The sequence below is a fragment of the Schistocerca cancellata genome, chromosome 4, assembly GCF_023864275.1.
Source record: "Schistocerca cancellata isolate TAMUIC-IGC-003103 chromosome 4, iqSchCanc2.1, whole genome shotgun sequence".
NCBI classification, from domain to species: domain Eukaryota; kingdom Metazoa; phylum Arthropoda; class Insecta; order Orthoptera; family Acrididae; genus Schistocerca; species Schistocerca cancellata.
Window position 1 is genome coordinate 570138277 of NC_064629.1, and position 23890 is coordinate 570162166.

At 37.9% G+C, this 23890-nt stretch overlaps 1 protein-coding gene across 8 annotated transcripts in view; it reads right to left on the bottom strand.

The window, feature by feature from the left end:
* The window catches only part of LOC126183261 (neuropathy target esterase sws), a 195278-nt gene that overhangs the window by 144499 nt on the left and 26889 nt on the right, over positions 1–23890 (bottom strand). For all 8 annotated transcript variants that reach the window (XR_007536714.1, XR_007536712.1, XR_007536713.1 and 5 more), the window contains exons 8-12: positions 12562–12771; positions 10005–10056; positions 5660–5823; positions 1522–1722; positions 1024–1229 (exon numbers count right to left, since the gene is read on the bottom strand). Coding sequence is in view for 4 of the 8 variants with exons in the window: in XM_049925078.1 (XP_049781035.1) it covers positions 1024–1229; positions 1522–1722; positions 5660–5823; positions 10005–10056; positions 12562–12771 (833 nt within the window). In the remaining 4 variants the exon portion in view is untranslated. The remainder of the gene's footprint in view (positions 1–1023; positions 1230–1521; positions 1723–5659; positions 5824–10004; positions 10057–12561; positions 12772–23890) is intronic.

The following is a 23890-nucleotide window of genomic DNA, read 5'->3' on the forward strand; positions in this document are numbered from 1 at the left end:
CCCTCTCAACTATATCAAAATATTTGTCACAAAATGGGGATGTTCAAAGGCTAGGAATGGACTGGAATATTTTAAACTTTAAGAACCTATTCCATTATCTGAAGAAGCCAGTGGTGATACGAGAAATGAAACAAATAATATTGAAAAAGGAACTGAAGGGGAAAAGAAGATTTTTTTATGTACAAATAGAGACTTCATAAGGCTTGGATGATGCATCAAAAGGTTATATCACCTTGCCAAAATAAGGTGTAGTGACAGATCTTAAACCTGATACAAATGTTGTAAGTTTGATACACCCTGCAAAATCAGAAAAAAAGGACTTCATAAGCCTTCTGAAACAACACTATAGTTACAACTGGAGTGAAGATGAAAGTCTGCAATTTTATGTTCAACTTCTTGAGATAGATGATTAGGCAAACAATGTAGAAGAGAAAGTTGAGGACAAGGAGTGTGATTGCTGGGAGAGGAACCTGGATACCAAATGCTTTGAAGAGAATTAAAACTTTTTTTCTGGAAAAAGGTATGCTTAAAATAATACGTTTAATTACATTTTTGGTTGTACTCTTTAAAGACTGTTTAAAAATGTACTGCCTAGTTACAATTTTGAATGAGTGCTCACAGAGTAAATGGAAATTTCTCATATAAACAGTATGTTATCTTTAAACCAAACTCATTAATTTTAATTGTATCATTCACACTGAAGTTGGATACATCTTGTTTCTTTGTATCATTTATTTTTGCTCAAAATAAAAGTTAAAGAATAGATTATCAAATTTTTCTTATGTAAATATGGTTCAGAACATGAAATATCCTTATGGCTGATGCAAATAATTGGACAAAGTAGCAGCTGTGCCTTTAAATAAAGAGTAAGAATTTTCCTACTTATCCCATTCTTTTATATTCAAGTTTTGGGTCTCTCCTGTAAATTTTTTTATTTGTGGACTCGTGAAATTTTGGAAAGTTACTCCTCAATTATTCTGAACAAAGAATAAATAATCATTTCAGGAACCACAGATTACTCACTCATAAAATGTTGTTTTTGACATCAGTGCTACAATACATGCAGTTTCTGCACGAATGGTGAAAAAACTGGGTTCTCCAGTGAGTACAGCAAGACCTCCAACGATTTCTCCTGGAAGGGCTTTAAACATCAAGACCTCTTCATCAACATCAGTCAGCTTCTGTGATACAACTAAGGTACCCGTGACTAGATACACCAACGCCACATCCTGAGGAGAACAAAACAGTTACATGGATGGATCATTTTACACTTCAGAAGTAATGTACAGCATGATGGCAAGTGAAAATTTGACAAAATGTGAATAGATGGGAGGCTCTGCAAGAAGAATACACAATTACATTCATTACAGAAAGTTGACATTCCTGTGAGTGACATTTGAAACAAAATGTGTGTGTGATATAAAAAGAGAGAGAGAGAGAGAGAGAGAGAGAGAGAGAGAGATTGTATGGCAAGTTATAGTTATTAATGCAGTATTTGTAACTAACCAAATTCATTATTACCTTATGGCTCTCTTCTTTCATTAGGTAAGTTCCTGCTGACACTTCACGTATTTCAACTTTTCCATCAGACAGAACACTTGAATCCTGTAGACCCAGCTCTTTCACAAATGCTGCCGTTGCAATTTCAACTAAAGCAGCCTCATCATAACTAGCACTATCTGACTGGATTAAGGTATCTGGGCTACATCTTGAAGCTGGTGCCTATTGCATAAAATGCAGATAATTCATCATTACTGTGTGTTAAAAGAGTATGGTACAGTAATTTTTTTAATTACATTAAGGCTTCTTCTGACTGATACATAATAAACAGCAGATACATAATACAAATACCTGGAAATATGATCGCAACTAATCATATGAACATTATCAAGCATATGGGAACAGGACAGTAATGGGGCGGGAGCGTGGGAGTGGGGGAAATGGAGACAGGGAAGACACTGAAAAAGAATTTCTTCAATCAATACAGAATATTTAAACATAATTGTCTCATACAATATTACAGTACTACACACTGAGGAGGAGGTTATCCTATTTCTGAGGGAAGTTAGGTTCATTTGATTTACACTGTGGTTATGTACAGAAACTGCTTGAAGCTCAATTTTAAATGAAAAATCAAGTAATCCTTACAAAACATGGGTTATCCCCCTTGGTATAAAGATAATATCAAAATGCTTATTAAGAAACAGTGTCTACTATGCAACAGGCATACAAAACAGCAAAAATCTGCAGACAGACAGCTCTGAAATTCACTTCGTTAACAGAAGGCAATGCACATAACCTTCAGTATAACTATAGTGAACAACTGTGACACAACCTGCCTCAAAACCCCAAGAAATTTTGGTCATATGTTAAGGCCATCTGTAGCACAAAAAATGTCAAAATACTTGTGGATGAGTCTATAACTCAAATACAAGATAGCAAAACAAAAGCTAAAATGCTTCTGACTTCAAATATTCTTTCACAAAGGCAAATCACAGAATGTTCCAAAATTCATTCAACAGCCATACAACTGCTAAGTTGAGTGACACAGTAATCAGTACTAGGGATGTTGAAATGCTCCTTAAATTACTTAAATTCAATAATGTGAAGGAGCATGATGGAGTCCCTGTCTAGTTCTGCACAGGACTTGTGAGTGAATAGCTATATTCCTTCCTTTCCAGTGCCTTACCCTGTCATTAACAGCTTGGGACTGGTATGGTATGTCTTCAATTTCACACAGATCCAACCATACCAGGACATAAGCTATCATTATGCTGAGGTTGCCACTCCCAAAGGCATTTCAAAGCTACTGCCAACGATCACCAAGCAAGAATCCATTTACTCCTCTCTGTGTCTATATAACCACATGGTCAAATGTGACACCACTTTTCCATATTTTGCGCACTGTGAATCTACGAATGTGGGAACCACCCTGGTATTTATACAAGTGGATGTATAAAACTGCCTAAGTAAATTTCCACTTTTCACGCATAATATCACCAGCACGACAGAGAAGGGAAACCAGGTTGATTCAGATTTTCTAGACTTTCAAAAAGCTTTTGAGTCAGTACCACAAAATGCTTTCTAAAGAAACTAACCAGATTTGAGATTCAATCCAAAATTTATTGACAAGCATAATGCAACATGTTATTTTGGATGGTGACCCATCAACAGACACTGAAGTAATATCTGGTGTGTCTCAGGAAGTGTAACAGGATACCATAATGTTTATGGCATCCATTAGCCCTGTTGTGGACAGTGGTTATGTCATACAATAACCACTGCAGTGGGCAGCTGTTAATGCCATTACTTTAACATCTTTAAACAGTCTTGAGACTGCGAATGTACACAGGGTACAGCACCTATTGGCAGTATCCAATGAAGTGGACTGTGTGGATTTGCATCTTAAGGACTGATTAAAAACACAAAAGAAATGTCATGGGTTTGTGAGCCATATCAGGTCAGACAAACGGGGAGGACACTCAGTGTGCACAAAGAAGGGTCGCTCAAATGCTCATTTGCTAGTTCGATTAACAAGAAAGTGGAACAGGAATTTTGAGAGCAAGTAACTGGCAGAGACTTTTTAAAAAGATGCCTTATATTTCTTATATTTCATGAGAACCTCATTACAAAACTTCAAGAACAATCTTTCACTGTGTGAAAGACTCCGTTTTGCAACCTGCACCACGCAAGTAACGAGCAGCCCTTAGTGGCTCACCATCACAGTTTTCTTTATCTTAAATATCTTTGTGACTAATGCCCTTTTGGCATATTTATTATTTTATAAGTGACATATAAGTACTGCCAGTCTTTCACGATGATTCTGTACTTACACTCTATCATGCGTTTTTAGTCATAATTCTGTGACCATGTTATAGAATATAGACCATTCTCTGATTTAAATTCTGAGGAAGACACTCCTAGCAGTGTTGAAACCTGGTTAATTCATTAAAAATAGTGACTGAGGGCTGCTTTTCTTCCAATTGTAACTATTCACGGTCTCTGAACGTGCAGCCATGTACAAAATTTTGTGTTTCACAATAGCTAAGATGAAAAAGTGCTCATAATTCCTCAGGTCTGCATTTTAGAGCCATGTTTACTTGAAATTTTTTTCTTGTCTTGGTCCATACTACCACCTCTGAAAGTTGCATCTCCTAAAATTTTAGGAACAGCAGTACCGGTACACATATTGCATTGTCAGAGGTATCAGATTAATTTTTGCTTGTGACTTTCGACTCATTTGTTTCCGAAGCAGGGACCACTACCACAAATTGATACATTTATCCATCTCCATCATCTTAGAACGTTTGTAAGTTTGTTTGTGTATATGCATACATTTATATTCACTGGCACCTGTTTTAGCATCATTGGATGATATTTCCAGACATGGATTTCTATGTAAAACTTTGTAGGTCAAGTCCCCTATACCTCTAGAAGCTTGTAACATGAATTAAACACACTGTATAATCTTGAAAACTGTCCTCTGTAATGACTTAAGTCCAATATCATCTTGTACACTGTACTGCACATGATCAAAGGACTAAATAAATAAATAAATTAATAAATAAATATGGGATTCCAAGAACTCTTCTGATGATAATGAAGACATTTTATAGCATATTTCTCCATACTATGTCACTTACAAACTACATTTTTGCCTCACACTGAGTTTTACATGCGTATTTTAAGTGTAGACATTGGGTAGCTTTGAACCTCTGTATCTCGGAAATGGGTAAAGATATCAAGAAAATTTTAAAGGTTATTCGAGATCAGGATCTTAGGAATACATCACAAAAATTTCAGCCATTTGTTGGGTATAGCTGTCTTGGAATCTGTGGATCAGTTTTGGCACAAAAATGGCAAAAAAATGCTTTTGGGGGGTTTTTCTAAGTACCCATCCAGGAACTACCTGTTCCTCCATAAGTCTGTTAAGGCCCAACACCATAGGCTACAATAAAATGAAAAAAAGAACCAACTGAGGAGGAAGTGTGTAATAATCATAGTTTGACCCTGTACTGTAGGACAGTGACACTAAGATGACGCGTCTGTTGAGTATACAAATGGTTCCTAGCCCAAGAGCCATCCGAAACACTTGACCCTACCATACTCATCACCAATAGAACCTGAGGTATTATCCTTGAAAGTATCCAGTTTTCAAGTGTGGCATTTTGGAACATAGGTAGCACATGCTGTTGTGTGTGCACTGATTTCTGCTGTCTTCTTTACTCTTTCCTGAAACATAGTGACAAAAAATTTTTGTCCAAAACTGAGCCCTTTCCTTTCCTACATCAGTTTACACATATTCTATGTGCTGAGGTTACCAGCGATCATCTCCTTTATTTATTCAGTGTTTCATGTGACAAATGATCAAGGTAGTGACTATTATACTCAAATGTTTAATGTGGTTTTTTTTATTTTAGATTTTTTGACTTAGTCCTTATTCACAAGAATCATCTCATTTTTGAATCTATGGAATGAAAACTGAATCTAATCTATCCTATCCCCCCCCCCCCCCCCCCCCACACACACACACACACAAAAGTCCCCATCTTACCTTTGTTCACTATTTCTTTGAGAATACTGTAAAATTGGGGAGGTATTCCAGGGCATGCAAAAGAAAATTTTAAAAGACATTTTATTTTATAAAATGAGAAATTACCGTTGGCAAGCATGGTGTTGAATCCAGCATATCTGGCTGTGGATTACTGAGTGAAAATTGGTGAAACTCAGAATCTGTAGCTGCCTTAAAATTATCAGTCTGATTCCTAGTCAAAAATAACTCATGCTGAGCAAAATCTGAAGTCTTCTGGAGTACATTTTTTGCTGTAAAATAATACTCATATTATTATTATTATTATTATTATTATTATTATTATTATTATTATTAACAACAACATATCAGCAATGTATATAAAACAGCAAGAATAGATACCATCATTACAGAAGCATCAGCATCACCATTTCTACATTACTTCCAAGTACATATCAAGTCATTTACAAACACTTATTTTATTTTTATTTCATTAAATCTGAATGTCAATGCTATCTGATCATGGAACAAGTAATTGCATATATATACAACTTGTTCTACAGAAAAATCTCAAAGTGAAAACAAAAACCACAACACAAGAATTATGCTACTACTAACTCAATACATAAATTTAGATAATCCTTGTATAGCTAAATACAGGGCAGAGACTGGGAAAGATGCTGGCCATGACCATCAGCAGGAACCATCCCACAATTCATCTAGAATGACTTCGTAAGACTTTGGGAAACCCTAATTGGAATGGCTTAAATAAGCTATAAATGATGTTTTACACCCTCTATATCCATTCACGACAGACCATTGTCAAACAGCTGACAGAGAATATTTATGGTTATGCCACTGCCACTGCCACTGCTGTTTCGTCCTGTTCCATTCCAATCACAAACAGAGCATAAATATGGTATGCAACATTGTGGCAGAATGTAAATAATTTAGGAGTAGATAACAACTCACTGAACAGTAGAAATTGTCCACAGGCACATAAAAAGAATGAAAACTTCACTAGCGCGAAAGTATTGAGGTTGTGGAGGAATGATGGTAAGGTGTCCAGATCATGAAAATATCACAATAAACCTAAACCATACAAGGGGTTTAGTGTTTTAGGATGCTACGAAGGTTTCCTCTAGGTCACTTGTAAACATATGGACATAGAAGGGTGCCACACCCTACACAAATATTTAGGCCAATTCCACAATCCTTTCCTCAAATCCATCCCCTCCTCACCCCTTTGATCTCCTGCACACCTACGTTCTACTTGCTTCATAAAATGCATAAACCCAAAAATCTTAGTGGCCCCACTGTAGCTGATTAATGTCCTTCCACTGAGAAAATCTATGATCTTGTCAACCTGCACTACCAGCCTTTTGCTCTTAGCTTAGCCTTTCATATTAAAGCTACAAACAACTTTCTTCACCAGTTCTTGAGCATCCCCACCCCATTACCGCTTGGATTCCTACTCATCACTATTGATATCCCCTCCTTATGCCTGAACATCCCCCACACCTATGGCCCTGTTGCAATTGGAAATTACCTCTCCTAATGCATTCGTGACTCCAAACCCATCAACTCATTCCTTATACACTGATGAGCCAACACATTATGAACACCTGGCTAATACCACGCTGGTCCACTTTCGGAACACAAGACAGCACCAATTCTGCCTGGCATGAATCCAATAGGTCCATGGTTGGTTTCCAGAGGTATGTGGCACCATATGTTTATGCACAGGTCACACAATTGTCACAAATTATGGGCCGGTGGCTTACGGATAAGGAGCTGGTGCCTGACAGCATCCCACAGATGTTCCATCAGGTTCAGGTCAGGCATATTTGGTGGTCAAGACATCAATGTCATCTCACTGTCATACTCCTCAAACCACTACAGCACAATTCTGGCCTTGTGACACTGGTGGTTATCCCGCTGGATAATGCCATTGCAGTTGGAGAAAACAAGATGAAGAGATTCAGGTGCCCCACAATAATATTTACATCGTCTACAGCTGTCTTGGCACCTTTTATTACTGACACAGGTCCCACATAAATCTAGGTAAATGTCGCCCATAGCATAATACTGTCCCAGCAGCCTGCATCCATAGTGTGATGCACATTTCACACAGCCATCCACCTGGATGACAGCATATCTGTAAAAGAATACTGACATGGTGTAACGAGAAACATGAATCATCTAAGCAGGTGGCCCATTTCCATTGATCAGTAGTAGAATCTCGATTTTCCCTTGTACATTGCAATCATGATTAATGATGCCATTGAGTCTACATGGGAACAAGTAAGGGTCACCTACTGCGGAGCCCCATGTTCAGAAAGGTGTACTGAATGGTGTGCTCCAGAATACTAGTGCCTGCGCAAGCATTGTACTCTGCTGCCATATCTGCCACAGGTTGCCACCCATCCTGTTTTATTAAGCGGAAAAGCCTCCGACATCCAGGTTCCCTGATGAGGCATGGATGTCCAACACCTTGACACCTCTTTGTGACTTTGTCATTTTTCAACCATACTCCAGAGATGCTCACAACAGTAGCACATCAACAGCCAACCAGCTTCATGATTTCCGAGATACTCATTCCCAGGCACCGGGCTATAACAATCTGCTCTTTGTCAGTGTTGTTTATGCCATTAAATTTCCACACTATCAGCAGTATCATCACTAGAAATGGTTCCCTATTCATATCTGCTCCAGTTATATACTTCCCTGAATGTGTCATGTAACCGCAACACCTCCATGCATCATTCAAACTCCTGGTGGGCAGGGGCCATAATGTTTTGGCTCTTCGGTGTACATTTAATTAATTACATCCTCACACGTAATAACTTCTCCTTTGAGAGGATATATAAACAAACCTGCAGCACTAGCACAGGTGCCCACATATGCCAATCTGTTTATTGGCCTTCTAAAAGAAACTTCCCTAGGCTCCCAAAATTCCAAATCCATTGACGGGTTCAGATTTATTGATCATATCTTCATGATTTGGCTCAGGGCCATGACACCTTATTCTCATTCCTCCACAACCTCATTACCTTCTCTCCGATTCACTTCACTTGGTTTTCCCTCAACCTGATATGCCAACTACCTGGACACTGGCCTCCACCTTCTGTCAACATCATAAAGTCCTCTTTCCACGAACAGTACCTGCCTTTTTGATGGCTACCATCCATTCTACACAAAATGTCCCTCCCATACAGTCTGGCCATCCATAGACAGCATATCTGCACTGATGAGAATTCTCTTGCACAGTATGCTGAAGGTCTCCGGTCTTCACAAAATTGCACTATCTTGAAATCTAGTATACAAATAAAATCCCCATGTGATATCCTCACTTCCCCCCAATACTCTCAGCACCCCCCAAGAACCAGCTGCAAAGGAACACCCCCCCCCCCCCTCCCCCTGGCCGCCTTCCATCACTCAATATCATTAAAGACTGGAGCAACTGAACCATACGATTTGCCAGGACTTCAACTATCTGTTATGTCCTGAAATGACTGCTATCCACAATCCTTCTCAACCCTCCTACTGGTACTCTGCCAGACACCCAACCTACATGTCCTGGTCCATTGCTATGCCACTCCCATCCCAACCCCTCATTCATGGGTCATATCCCTGTGGAGAACCCAGATGAAAGACGTGCCCGATTGCTTTACCCAGCACATCCAACTCCAGTCTCGTCCAAGGCTTTCTCCCCTTCTTCTATTCTGTCACCCCAACCAAATCTGCTGCCCATCATTATCATCATGCACTGCCCAAACTGACCGTCTCCAGCGTCTGTGTGGCACATTCCTAACCTGTGCACCTACTGCCTCCCCCCCCCCCCGCCCCCCCCCAGTATTCTTATCTTCAACACACGCTGCCCCCACTCAAGCAGTTAGCAAACCTTCCCCAACCCTCCTGGATGACTCTTTCCTCATCTGCAAAACCCATCACCCCAGTCAACCTGTTGAACTGCAGTCCTGACATTGTGTGTTCATCCAGCCAGCACAACATAGCTGTACACACACACACACACACACACACACACACACACACACACACACACACACTGTGCCTGTAGAGAACTCAATGCTTCTGCTATTTGCCGAGTTGTCACTGTTACCAGATTGGGAGGGAGACTGGTTATTATATTTTTCTTCCGGTTATATAGCACATACTAACTTACGAGCAACAGTTAATTTTTTAAGAATGGGGGAAGAATCAGTTGTGGTACTGTTGAAGAAACTATTCCAATATTTTTTTGAGCAGCTTTAAGAAACCAATGGCAAAACTCTGTATACTCTGATACAGTTCAGAGTCCAAACATTTCCCATGGATTAAACTTGCTTCACGGATTAAACTTGCTTAGTGAAACACTAGCATATTATGAAATTAGGTCACTGTTGTTGAACATTAGCTACATGACTTTTTACACTACAGAACAAATTGTACACGTGTAGAAGGTAATACTTACATTGCTTTTTCACTACTGCAAGTGGAGTTTTGGCTTCCTTCCTCTGAGAATTCTGAAATAAGTAAACAAATAAAACATCTCTGTAAGAACTTAAAAGTAATTATGCACATCTATAGGGTGACAATTATTGAACAATATGAACTAAAATCGTCATTCTGATTTCGATAAGATGTGGTTCACGCAAGACGGAGCTCAACCTCCTATAAGCAGGAGAGTGTTTGATGTCCTGGAGGAGCAATTTGGGGACCACTGGCATTGGACTCAATTGACAGCCGTATTGTTTGGGTTTGAACACATGCAACTCCTTTTTTGTGGGTCTATATTAAAGACAAGGTGTATACCAATAACCCCAAATCCACTGCTGAGCTGAGAACAGCCATTCAGGAGACCATCATCAGCATTGATGTTCCAACACTTTAGCAGCTATCCATCTATGCCACATACCACCAAGGATGGCAGGGATATCAGACATGTGACAATTTAAATCTGAATATCTGTAATGATGTTAACATGTTGAATAAAGTGTGTGTGCACCGCAGATTGTAACTAATTTTCGTTTTTTTCATATAGTTCAATAATTGTCAGCCTGTACATCTACACCTATACTCTACAAGCCACCTTATGATGTATGTTGGAGAGTACTTCGTGTATCACTGTTATGCCCCCCCCCCCCCCCCCCCTCTTTTCCCATTCCACTCACAAATAATCACTGTGTGAGCTAAATCTCTCCAACTTAACCATCGTGGTCTTTTGGTGAGATATACATAAGAAGAAGCAATATATTACTTGACTCTTCTAGGAGGTATGTTCGCAGAATTTAGACTGTAAACCACACATTAATGCAAAAAGCATCTCCATGACACTTTCAGCTTACTAAACGAACTTAAAACAAAATGTGCTGCTCTTCTTTGGATCTTCTTTATTGCCTCTTTCAATCGTGTCTGGTACAGATCCCACACTGATGAGCAATATTCAAATGTCAATCAAATGAGTGTTCTGTAAGCTACCTTCTCTGTGGTACCAAACTCTCGTTGAACTGATTTTTGAATACTGCTCATCAGTCTGGGATCTTTACTAGACAGAATCATTGCAGGACACAGGAAGTCAAGAAGTCATTACCATACAGATGAAAAGAATATTGACTACAACATAAAATCATCATGTTAGCCAACATGGCAATACATATTCGTGTCTGCACGGTGGACACAAATGGAATCATAGATAAAAGTTCTGTTTTTAACTTGCATAGCCAACGTTGGTAAAGGAAGAATGGTTAACACCCCAAAGAGAATGAGCTCAATAAAGATGGAGCACTAGATGAGACTGACATCAACAGGGGAGGAAGCTGTGCACAGCCTTGTTGAAGGCAGAAACATGAGACTGGCCTGAAATGATTTAAGGAAACCACAGAATATCTAAAACATGATGGCTGTGCAGGATTTGAGCTCGGCCACTCTCAGATCTGTGTATAGTGGCTTTAACACCATCATCTCACTCAGAGGAGGACGAGAAGGAGGAGGAATGAAAGAACTATTCCATTGCGCAAGGTCAGGGTGCATTTAAGCTGAATGTCCAACAACACACCACTGCTCATAGCTTTGATGGTTTTCACCTAATGTGCAAATCAGGAAAATCAAATTACTTGTATTGCTGCAAGTGCCCTAGTCCATTCAGTTTTCATACATTAGTAACATTTTGGAATGCATCTTTACAATTACAAGGTCAACTACACACATGGATGTTCCTTTACCCCCTTCACATCAAAACTCTCAAGATATTCAGAAAATAAAATGAAATCAATACTTCTGTGTTTTCCTGAAAGTCTACCACTGCCAGGGCCTTGGCCAGTACCAAGACTGAAGTTATAAACCACACTGAAGAAATCAGGCTAAAGGAAAAATCTATCTCCCTTCCTGCCCCTGTTAACAATTAATTCAGAACCTTACCATCTGGAAATGGTTGTGATATCAACTCTGCATGATTAGACCAGAAACCAACTCATACCTGTTAGCAACTGAACTATAAACAACGGTAACTTCAAGTACTTCTCCCAGTTACAGAATAAGTTCAAATAATTAAATGTTTTGTTGACAGAGGTAGGTATTACACTTTAATGTGTTCACATGGCATATCTTATTTAAGAGAAACTGTATTAAAACACAGTAAATGAAAGATACAGCTCTTTAACCATAACTGCTCTACTGCAGTTAGAAACCACAATATTTTTTAGTCTTCTCTAACCTTATATACTTATAATGTCACAGCAGGTAGCAAATACTATATCACTATCCAGTGGGTTCTGTGAAATATATAATTTTATTTCACAATGATAATTATCAAATTTTACCCCAAAAATTTACTTACACATATGAATCAACAGTTTGAAAGAAGACTACTTCAATTCACCAGTAAGGCAAATTCATTTACCAAAACCTTAAGTACCTGAAGTACTGGGTAGAATACAGCAGATTCTTACAGTTGAAATGTGGGCAGCTTTTCATGTGTCAATTGTCAAATAAAAGTCTGGTAGTTTTCTATCCCATTTCCCCTAACATACCTGGTTAACCAATTCTGACGACAGACCCAGATACTGGTGCAGAGCAGTAAATGTTACTCTCTGAAGACGCACCATTATAACTTGCATCACTCTAATAAATATGTCGGGGTAGTCTTCGAACAAATCTTGAAATGCCGACATGGGAAGACGCAGCACTGTAGAATCTTCTGCAGCTCTCGCTGATACAGTCTTGTATGAGCTCGTGTGACCCTGCAATATGCATTCCAAAATTTCAGTCTCTGTAGGTGTCAAATTTAATGCAAGTATCACCTTATTTAACAACTTCAAAAAAGGCCTCCATATTGCACTTTTACTAAAGCAATTGGTATCCTTTAATTTGACAAAATGTTTTATTTATGTAGTTCATCACTGAGTAGATTGGTAGCTTCACACTAATAAACCCATGGCACATTAGTCTTTTTAATGAATCCCTAAGGTACACCAACTAATAAATTTCTAATACATGAAGAGTCAGTTCTTCTCAGGAAATAATTTATATTATCAATTAAGTCATTTTTTGGTTACCAAATTGACTCTTAATATAACTAACACTTTCAGAAATGCTTTTTTTTTCAAAATAAATAAATAAAAATCCACTTGTTCTTTAAAAGGAGTGACATTAAATATTTGTCCGTGTCCATACATCACAATCATAAATATGAAAATGAACTAATTACACGTGTAAGAAATCTGGCCAACTGTACAATCTGGCACCCATGTAGGATGTGTTGAGGAAATGTTGTATTGTGCTTGAGCTGTTATAATGCTGTATCTGTTTGTGGTCCAGTGGTAAACATCATGCAATGAATACGCAAAGTCGCAAGTTCAAGTCCAATCATTCCTTTTCTTAAGTGCATTAGGCTGTATGCTAAAGATATCAGGCTGTAGGAACTTCAAAGATAATTTTCTTTACTTTCTAACCCACCAGTAATAGTAAAACCTTCCACAAGAGAGCTCATGGCTTTGTTAAGGTCAAGTTGTATTATTAGTGGGTAATGCATTGACAACTTCATTAATTTACATCAGGTTATTCACACTGATGCCAAATACACGAGGTGTTTTCAAATTGATATAGAGCTGTATTTTACAAACAATGGTGCATGACTTAACTGCAATGTGAGCAATGTTTAACATATCACATATGAATGGAAAAAAAATTATGGGAGCATGGAGGGCTTTTTGCTTTTTACTATGTTTCTGATGTGGGACATGTAATGATGTCACCCATTGTGCATCAATTCTGAGAAATTGCAGATACAACTTCCATGATGCCTTTACAATGGCGTACTGATATAAAATAAATTAAATTTATCCTGTATACCTGCAGTATGTATTTATACTGTACTTTAGTCACGCATACTTCAGATTTTAGCTGAAATTTTTCATGAAATAATTAATTACTATAAATACTACTAGTAACACAGCTTGCTTCACACTTTCTCTCACATCTTTTGGTATCATTTATGCACATGTAATGATTCTTTTTGCACCTCATTTTGCAAATAATATTTTTACACATTATATAACATGTTAAATGTTGCTCACACTGCAGTTAAATCATGCACCACTGTCTGCAAAATACATCTGTAGGTCAGTTTGAAAACAACGTCTATTACATCTGGCATCAACGTAAATAATCTGCTTTAATGAAGATATTCTTCAATCCATGAGGTGCTAACAATACAAATATAACAGAGTTCATTGTTGTAGTAGTTACATTAATTCTGCAGCTAATTGCATAACAAATAATACTGTGCACTATGCAACTAAAATGACAGTCACTACAGGGACTCTACATGTTGCAGTTAGTTACATAATCAGTCAGCTCCCTGCAATTCTTCTTTCACTGTTCTGAAATATAATGCCCACTAGTTACTTGAATTAATAGGCACTGCACTCTGATTCACATATATGCTATAGGGGGCAGTCAAATGAAAATGAGACTGGTCTAACAAGAATGGCATGGATGTTGGTAATGGAGGTATGTGTGTGTATGGAAGTGCCCTCTACTGGGAATCAGGATGGATGGGGGGAACGTTGACTGATGCATCATTTGTCTGTTAGATGTGCTCGACATAAGATCATCGAGTCATGCTTGCATCTAACTTCACTATGGAGGCCAAGAAAGAGGAACAGCAAGGAGTATTGCAGTTTTTGACTGCAGAAGGAGTATTGGGAAGTGACATGCATGCCCCAATGTCTGTTGTCCGTGGCGAACACAGTATGTCACATGCACGTTTTTGCATGGAATAAACGGTTTAGAGGTGGCTGGGTACCACTGAAAGACAGCAGTTGACCATGACAGGTTTATCATGTCATTCCCTGCAATGGATGTTGTCAGAAATGATGAACAATGGACAGTGGAAAACATTCGGCTTATATTGGGCATCAGTCATGGTACCACTCATGCCATCATGGCAGATCATCTACAGTTCCGCAGAATATCTAAAGTTCTGTGTGCATTTGGTACCCCACAGCCTGACGCATGAGCAGAAGCTGAACAGAATGTCAACATCACTGCAGCACCTGGAATGGTATCATGAAGATGAATGTCGTTTCCTGCCCCGTACTGTCACAGATGATGGAACATGGCATAATTTTGAGCCAGAGAGCAAGCGTCAGAGCCAACAATAGAAACACATGAAATCAACCCCACCAAAAAATCCAAATCCGTGGATGCTAGCTCTGGGAAAGACATGACGAGCTTTTTCTTTGAATACAAGGGCCCACTGCTCATTGATGTTCCGGAACATAGTGCTGCACCATGGTACATAGACACTTTGCAAAAATTGAGGCATGCCATTAAGTCCAAACTCCCAGGAATGTTGATGGACAGCATCATTCTGTTAAAGGATATAATGCCCACACACACTGCCAACGATATTTCGACTAAGCTGCAGAAGTTTGCTGGGAGGCCCTTATGCATCCTCCATACAGCCCTCATCTCTCTCCATACAATTTACATATCTTTGGTGCCCTAAAGAGAGATATTCATGGTCAAGATCCAATGACTGTTAGCACAATATGGAACTGTTGGGTTCAGGAGGGTAATACGGAACACCGTGCTGGATCCCAATGGCCTCGTATGACTAGCAGTCAAGATGACAGGCCACATGGCTGCAACGGATCATCCAGCCACGTGTCGATCCCTGAGTCAACAGGTGGGGACGTTTGCAAGACGACAACCATCTGCACGAACAGTTCAACGATGTTTGCAGAAGCATGGACTATCATCTCGGAGACCATGGCTGCGGTTACCCTTGACGCTGCATCACAGACAGGAGCTCCTGCGATGGTGTACTCAACGACGAACCTGGATGTACGAACGGAAAAATGTCATTTTTTCGGATGAATCCAGGTTCTGTTTACAGCATCATGATGGTCGCATCCGTGCTTGGTGACACCGCAGTGAACGCACACTGGAAGCGTGTATTCGTCATCACCATACTGGCGTATCACCGGCATGATGGTATGGGATGCCATTGGTTACACGTCTCAGTCACTTCTTGTTCACATTGACGGCACTTTGAACAGTGGACGTTACATTTCAGATGTGTTACGACCCATGGCTCTATCCTTCATTCGATCCCTGCAAAACACTACATTTCAGCAGGATAATGCACGACCGCATGTTGTAGGTCCTGTACGGGCCTTTCTGGATACAGAAAATGTTTGACTGCTGCTCTGGCCAGATCTCTCACCAACTGAAAATGTCTGGTCAATGGTGGCCAAGCAACTGGCTCCTCACAATACGCCAGTCACTACTCTTGATGAACTGTGGTATTGTGTTGAAGCTGCATGGGCAATTGTACCTGTACACGCCATCCAAGCTCTGTTTGACTCGATGCCCAGCGTATCAAGGCCGTTATTATGGCCAGAGGTGGTTGTTCTGGGTACTGATTTCTCAGGATCTATGCACCCAAATTGCGTGAAAATGAAATCACATGTCAGTTCTAGTATAATATATTTGTCCAATGAATACCCGTTTATCATCTGCATTTCTTCTTGGTGTAGCAATTTTAATGGCCAATAGTGTATTATTAGTATTAATATTATTATTCTTTCTTTTCTCAGACATTGTGTCTGGTCAAAAATGGAAAGTGACGCGGACCTTGATCAAGCATGACTTCCTTTTAACTGTACGGTATATGTTACATTGCATTTAGGAACTTTTGGGTAATTGAACATGTATCAATAATTACAGATTTCTGTAGTTGTATATATAAGTTTGGATGTAGCTGTATTGTGTTGATGTACTGGTGGATATTGTGTGGTATGACTCCTGTAGTTGACAGTATAATTGGTATAATGTCAACTTTATCCTGATGCCACGTCCTTGACTTCCTCAGCCAGTTAGATGTATTTTTCAATTTCTTCTCCTGTTTTCTTCTGTATATTTGTTGTATTGGGTATGGATATTTCAATTAGTCGTGTTAATTTCTTCTTTTCATTGGTAAGTATGATGTCAGGTTTGTTATGTGGTGTTGTCTTATCTGTTATAATGGTTCTATTCCAGTATAATTTGTATTCCTCATTCTCCAGTACATTTTGTGGTGCATACTTGTATGTGGGAATGTGTTGTTTTATAAGTTCATGTTGTAAGGCAAGCTGTTAATTTATTATTTTTGCTACATTGTCATGTCTTCTGGGGTATTCTGTATTTGCTAGTATTGTACATGCACTTGTGGTGTGATCTACTGTTTCTATTTGTTGTTTGCAAAGTCTGCATTTATCTGCTGCGGTATTGGGATCTTTAATAATATGCTTGCTGTAATATCGGGTGTTTATTGTTTGATCCTGTATCGCAATCATGAATCCTTCCATCTCACTGTATATATTGCCTTTTCTTAGCCATGTGTTGGAAGCGTCTTGATCGATGTGTGGCCGTGTTAGATGATACGGGTGCTTGCCATGTAGTGTTTTCTTTTTCCAATTTACTTTCTTCTTATCTGTTGATGTCATGTGATCTAAAGGGTTGTAGAAGTGGTTATGAAATTGCAGTGGTGTAGCCGATGTATTTATATGAGTCACTGCTTTGTGTATTTTGCTAGTTTCTGCTCGTTCTAGAAAGAATTTTCTTAAATTGTCTACCTGTCCATAATGCACGTTTTTTATGTCGATAAATCCCCTTCCTCCTTCCTTTCTGCTTAATGTGAATCTTTCTGTTGTTGAATGTATGTGATGTATTCTATATTTGTGGCATTGTGATCGTGTAAGTGTATTGAGTGCTTCTAGGTCTGTGTTATTCCATTTCACTACTACAAATGAGTAGGTCAATATTGGTATAGCATAAGTATTTATAGCTTTTGTCTTGTTTCTTGCTGTCAATTCTGTTTTCAGTATTTTTGTTAGTCTTTGTCTATATGTTTCTTTTAGTTCTTCTTTAATATATGTATTATCTATTCCTATTTTTTGTCTGTATCCTAGATATTTATAAGCATCTGTTTTTTCCATCGCTTCTATGCAGTCGCTATGGTTATCTAATATGTAATCTTCTTGTTTAGTGTGTTTTCCTTTGACTATGCTATTTTTCTTACATTTGTCTGTTCCAAAAGCCATATTTATATCATTGCTGAATACTTCTGTTATCTTTAGTAATTAGTTGAGTTGTTGATTTGTTGCTGCCAGTAGTTTTAGATCATCCATGTATAGCAAATGTGTGATTTTGTGATGATATGTGCCAGTAATATTGTAGCCATAATTTGTATTATTTAGCATGTTGGATAGTGGGTTCAGAGCAAGGCAGAACCAGAAAGGACTTAATGAGTCTCCTTGGTATATTCCACGCTTAATCTGTATTGGCTGTGATGTGATATTATTTGAACTTGTTTGGATATTAAGTGTGGTTTTCCAATTTTTCATTACTATGTTTAGGAACTGTATCAATTTACGATCTACTTTGTATATTTCCAATATTTGTAGTAACCATGAGTGGGGTACACTATCAAAAGCTTTTCGGTAATCAATGTATGCGTAGTGTAGCGACCTTTGTTTAGTTTTAGCTTGATATGTCACCTCTGCATATACTATCAGTTGCTCTTTACATCCTCGTGCTCCTTTGCAACAGCCTTTTTGTTCTTCATTTACAATTTTGTTCTGTGTAGTATGTGTCATTAATTTCTGTGTAATTACTGAAGTTAATATTTTGTATATTGTTGGTAGGCATGTTATGGGGCGATACTTAGCTGGGTTTGCTGTGTCTGCTTGATCTTTTATTATTATTATTATTATTATTATTATTATTACTATTATTATTGTTAAACACCTATTAAGCTGCTTTATTCACAACAGCAATTTTCTTTTAGACCCCAAAACCGGTGTCAAAAACATCAGCTATTAGTTTAAGCATACCTTGTGAAGTTGTACTCAAGACATTCAGGTGCTTCGTAAGGTGAGTTAGAAATCAAAGATCTAATATACATTGGAGATATTCAAACTCCTTTATAAGAAGTACTTTCATGTTCATGAATAATGCTGTGTATTTACGCAAGTTGGGAAAAAAAAATCTAAACTAGCACCTCGACAACTGGTACACTTCACAAAAATATGGCACATTGCTACTATCACACTCCAGCTCTGCCAGAATGCCAGAAAGGATATAAACTCCAATATTGCAAATTGTATGATCTCAGTTTATTAATTACTTTGCAACAATGACCATGATGCCACTTATTCTGGCACATTTTTCAAGCGGATTAACATGACGAATCATCCTGGCAGATGAAAGCTGTGTGCCAGATGAAGTCTCAAACTCAGGAAACAGTTCCTGGATTGGATTCTTGATCTGGCACACAGTTTTATTCTGTGGGGAACTTTCATATCAGTGTGTGATCTGTTGCAGAGTGAAAATTTCATTATGGAAACATGCCCCAGGTTGTGGCTAAGCCATATCTCCACAATATCCTTTCTTTCAGGAGTGCTAGTCCTGCAATTTTCGCAGGATGGCTTCTGTGATCTGTAAAATATAGGAGATGAGGTACTGGACAAAGTAAAGCTGTGAGAATGGGTTGTGAAGTTGTGCTCAGTTAGCTCTGTTGGTGAAGCACTTGCCTGCGAAAGGGAAAGGTCCTGAGTGCACAATTCACTGCAGGGTGCAAATTTCACTCCGGAGATTGAGGCCATGTAGGATGCAGTGTATCACTGGTGGATAGCAACTGCTTTCACCTTGTTCTGTGTCAAAGCAATGACACCAGACTTCTGTCCAGTTTGTGCTCCATCTGTTGCCATCAACAGAAATCTTTCCCAACAGACGTCACATGCATCACTAATGTTTTATAAGCAATTGGCACTGGGATTAAATTGAGGAGTTCCTCAAGCAAGTTGAACTCGGTGCCAACACTTCTCACAACAACAGCAAGCTGAGCAGGATCCATGACAAAGAGAAATAAATCTTTAGTATTATCTTTCAGTTGCATTTAAACGTCATTTGCCATTTCTTTGATGCATCTACAATCTGTTCTCCATAAAAAAGGAACTGTTTCGAAAACTTAAGAGCCGCTAGGCACAAGACTGTTGAGGCAGTAGCAAAACATTGTTTAAAAAATTCTACATTGCTGATTGGAAGTGCTGTTTTGGCTATTTTAAGAGCCATGTGATGGCTCCCTCTAAATGCACCATCACTGTGGATGGCATGGTTCTATTCCTGTAAATACACTACAACAAAGAGGTAAAATCAAAAGCAAAAACCACATAAGGCTTTATAAATAATAACAACATTTTCAAGAAATAACATACACCTACTTGAATTTAGCCGATAAAATGGCATTACAAAACAGACACTTAGGGGCCAATCCATGTTTCAATAAAGTTATCTTCTTCCCACTGTGGGTTGGAGTGTAGGGATTGGACAGTTTTATATTTTGAAAATCTTAAAACTTTCTCAACCATTTTCCTATCACTAATTTTGTCCTACAATGAATGCCAAAGTGACTTCAACACTGATAACATGAATGACGTGAAGTAAAGAGGCCCATCTTGCCACACGCACACATCAGTAACAAACGAGTGATGTTAACAGAGAGGTAGAATGGAACTACAGGCAAGCAGTGTGGGCATTCACAGGCAGTTATATTCACAATAGCACATTTTTCCACCCCTGATCTAGTGAAAGCAGTTTCAGCAAATTAAGTACCCATGGTCACGTACAGGTAAAAGCAGACAGCTGACAGAATATAACACAGATGCTAATCTTGACTACAATGACAGTGAGTTTGCTTTGTTCAAAACAAGGAAAAGCACAGTAAAATTATAACAACAACATTTCCTGGAATGGTATACTTTCTCACCATTTTTGTTTAATTTCTAATTAACAATTTATCCATTAGTAATAACTAATGAACAGCAAATAAAATCTGTTATTTATTATATATGATACTAAAACCAAAGTATAGTAACTGCCATAAACAATAATCCTTTATTTTCAACTTCTTTAGAAAATTTATATAATTTGTAACTTATCTGCTACAATTTGCGTGCAATGCTTTCAATCAATTAGTCAATTTAAGTAATATATTTTTTAATAATGTGTCCGTCTCATTAAAACTATTTACAAATTTTAAAATTTGCAACATCTGCATAGAAAATATTGCAGAAAGGTTAGGAGGCAAACACCCTTGGCACAAATGCCAGAGGTACAGGATCATCGCTATCACCTCTGGTCAGACTACAACCAGCCTGCACAGAAGACCCGTAGCAATGTTATCTGTACTGTGGGCAGGTATCAAAGCACCATAGATGGAAGTACCAGGAAAAGTTTCTTCACTTCAGCTTCAAACAGTTGCTCTTCTGTAAAAATTATATCTAGTGTAATATCAGTGTACAAGGTAGTTGCTCACTTTTAATCTCACTGAACAAAGTTAAAGTGGATCTTTACTCTTTCAACAATAGATACAGTTAGGGAGTATGGCTAGTATGGAGAAGTTGTCTGTTGCCCACAACTGGCTGGAAACCACAATGGCAACAGTCAACACATCTACTATTGCTGTACATGTGATTGAACAGCAGGATCTCCATATCGAGAAAATGACTCTTAAGCTCATCAGGCTCTCCAGCTTGAGTAGTGGTCACTTCTTCACTGAGATCCAGACACAGACAGAGAAAACAATAGATTTTCACTTGGTAGATCATTGAAATTTTTTCTATGAGAATAGGACAATTATGGAGGTTCTTTTGGCAAATTCATTGTTTTTGCAAGATTAACTTCCAGCAATGTTTCCACAAAATGTTTGAGTACAACATAATTTTTGAGTCTCACAGATAGCTATTTAAATTAGAAGCCTACAAACTCTAAACACTCTTGATTAGAATAGTGAAGAGCATTGCTTCTATTTTTTAAAGACATACATAAATTCTCAATAATACAGTAAAGGTTCTAAGATGATGTGAATTTGAGGCACAAATAGAAAACTGAAAAGGCTAACGAATGTTTGATGTCCTCAGTTTAATAAACATGTAGTGTGCGGCTCAACAGTTCAGTAGATAACTGGGCAAGTAGCAGGTTATCAATCAAAAGGTCCTAATTCAGTCCCAAGTCAGTCCTCGGATTTTTCCTGTAATTTATTTTTTCTTCCAATCTCTGGGTGTTATTTGTGTACCTGAAAAATAGTGGATGGCACCATGCCTCAGAGTCTACTTTACTGTAACAAATTTTCTTGGAACTCATAAATCTTCTGACTATGGAAATGTTGTGAAGAAGTGCATCAGTGCGTACAAACAGCTGGTTGTCAGCATGTCCCTCAAAATGTCTCCTCGACTCACATCTTGACTTCTTCCCCAAAAATCTTGGTTCAATCAGTGACAAACACAGTGAATATTTTCACCAGGACATCTCGGTATCAAGGTTAATGGAGTGCAGCAGTGTTGGCTGACTACTGCCGGACACTTCAGTGTAACATGGCAAATGCTCAGCAGAAACCAAAGCCTACAGTCATGAAATTCAAACCTAACACACCTTCGATAAGGAAGCATTTTCAGTGTGTAAGAATTTTATGTGTGTATTATACCTTTAACTAGATATTACTATATAGTATATGTGTCATGTGGTTCGATCTCACTACTTTCTTTACTAAGGCCATGTTCACTAATACTCCATGTAACAAATAACTGTTCTAGTGAAATCAAACTGGTTGAATGAGTAAATCTAAATAAACAATGGGTAATGGAGATAAATGGTTTGCATCTTTTGAATCAGTATGTTTCACTTGTCTTAGAACAAGTGTTGGATACCAAAATATCTGCCAATTTGTCTTTTTTTTCAGTATTATTAGACTGGTAGAAGATGTATATCATTTACTTAATATGTCATTTACTTAATATGTCACTTACTTAATATGTCACTTACTTAATATGTCACTTACTTAATATGTCACTTACTTAATATGTCACTTACTTAATATGTCACTTACTTAATATGTCACTTACTTAATATGTCACTTACTTAATATGTCACTTACTTAATATGTCACTTACTTAATATGTCACTTACTTAATATGTCACTTACTTAATATGTCACTTACTTAATATGTCATTTACTTAATATGTCAAAAATTTATATAGTGTCTGTACTTTACTAAAATTCATAGTTCACTAGATTATTTGGATGGTGCTAATTCACATGGCATAGTTAAGTTCCACAAAACATCTTCCTTTAAGAGAAATCTGTAATTGAAATTGTTCCAGTATCAAGTAATCAATAAAAATGCTGTGATTTAATACCTCTTTACTCACAAAAAGAAAATTACTTTCATTTTTAACTATTTCGTTTTTAACTATTTTTGTTCAGTTCCGAGATCTGATGTTATACTTTTATTGCCCTAATTTTCTGAACCAGAGAGTACATTTGGTTATCCAAATATGCCACTAATTAAGAAATTGGACGAATTAGGGAAATTATGAACCTGAGAAATATACACGAAAATTGGTAAACCTTCACATATCAATCAAACAGTAGATCTGACTAACACTTTTCTAATTATCTAGCGTAAAGTTATACAAAATCAGTACTTAGTTCAATAGAATGAAAACTGATAAGTAACAATGAATTTGAAGAACAAACAAGGAATATAAAAATAACTGATGATCTAGAAGAAATAGTTCCCCAGTTGAAACAAATAGCTGAGCAGGTAGCCATAGTACATCCAAGGAAAAAACACTGATTATGGAATGGTGAGTGTGATAAAACAGTGGCAGATGGTTAAGGTATTAGAGATATAACACAAAATAATCACACTTGGAACTCACAGAACAGAGAATGATAACCAAATAAATAATAAGAAGGGTTAAATGCCAATATCAAAAAGATATATACTTCTAATGATAGAAACAAATACA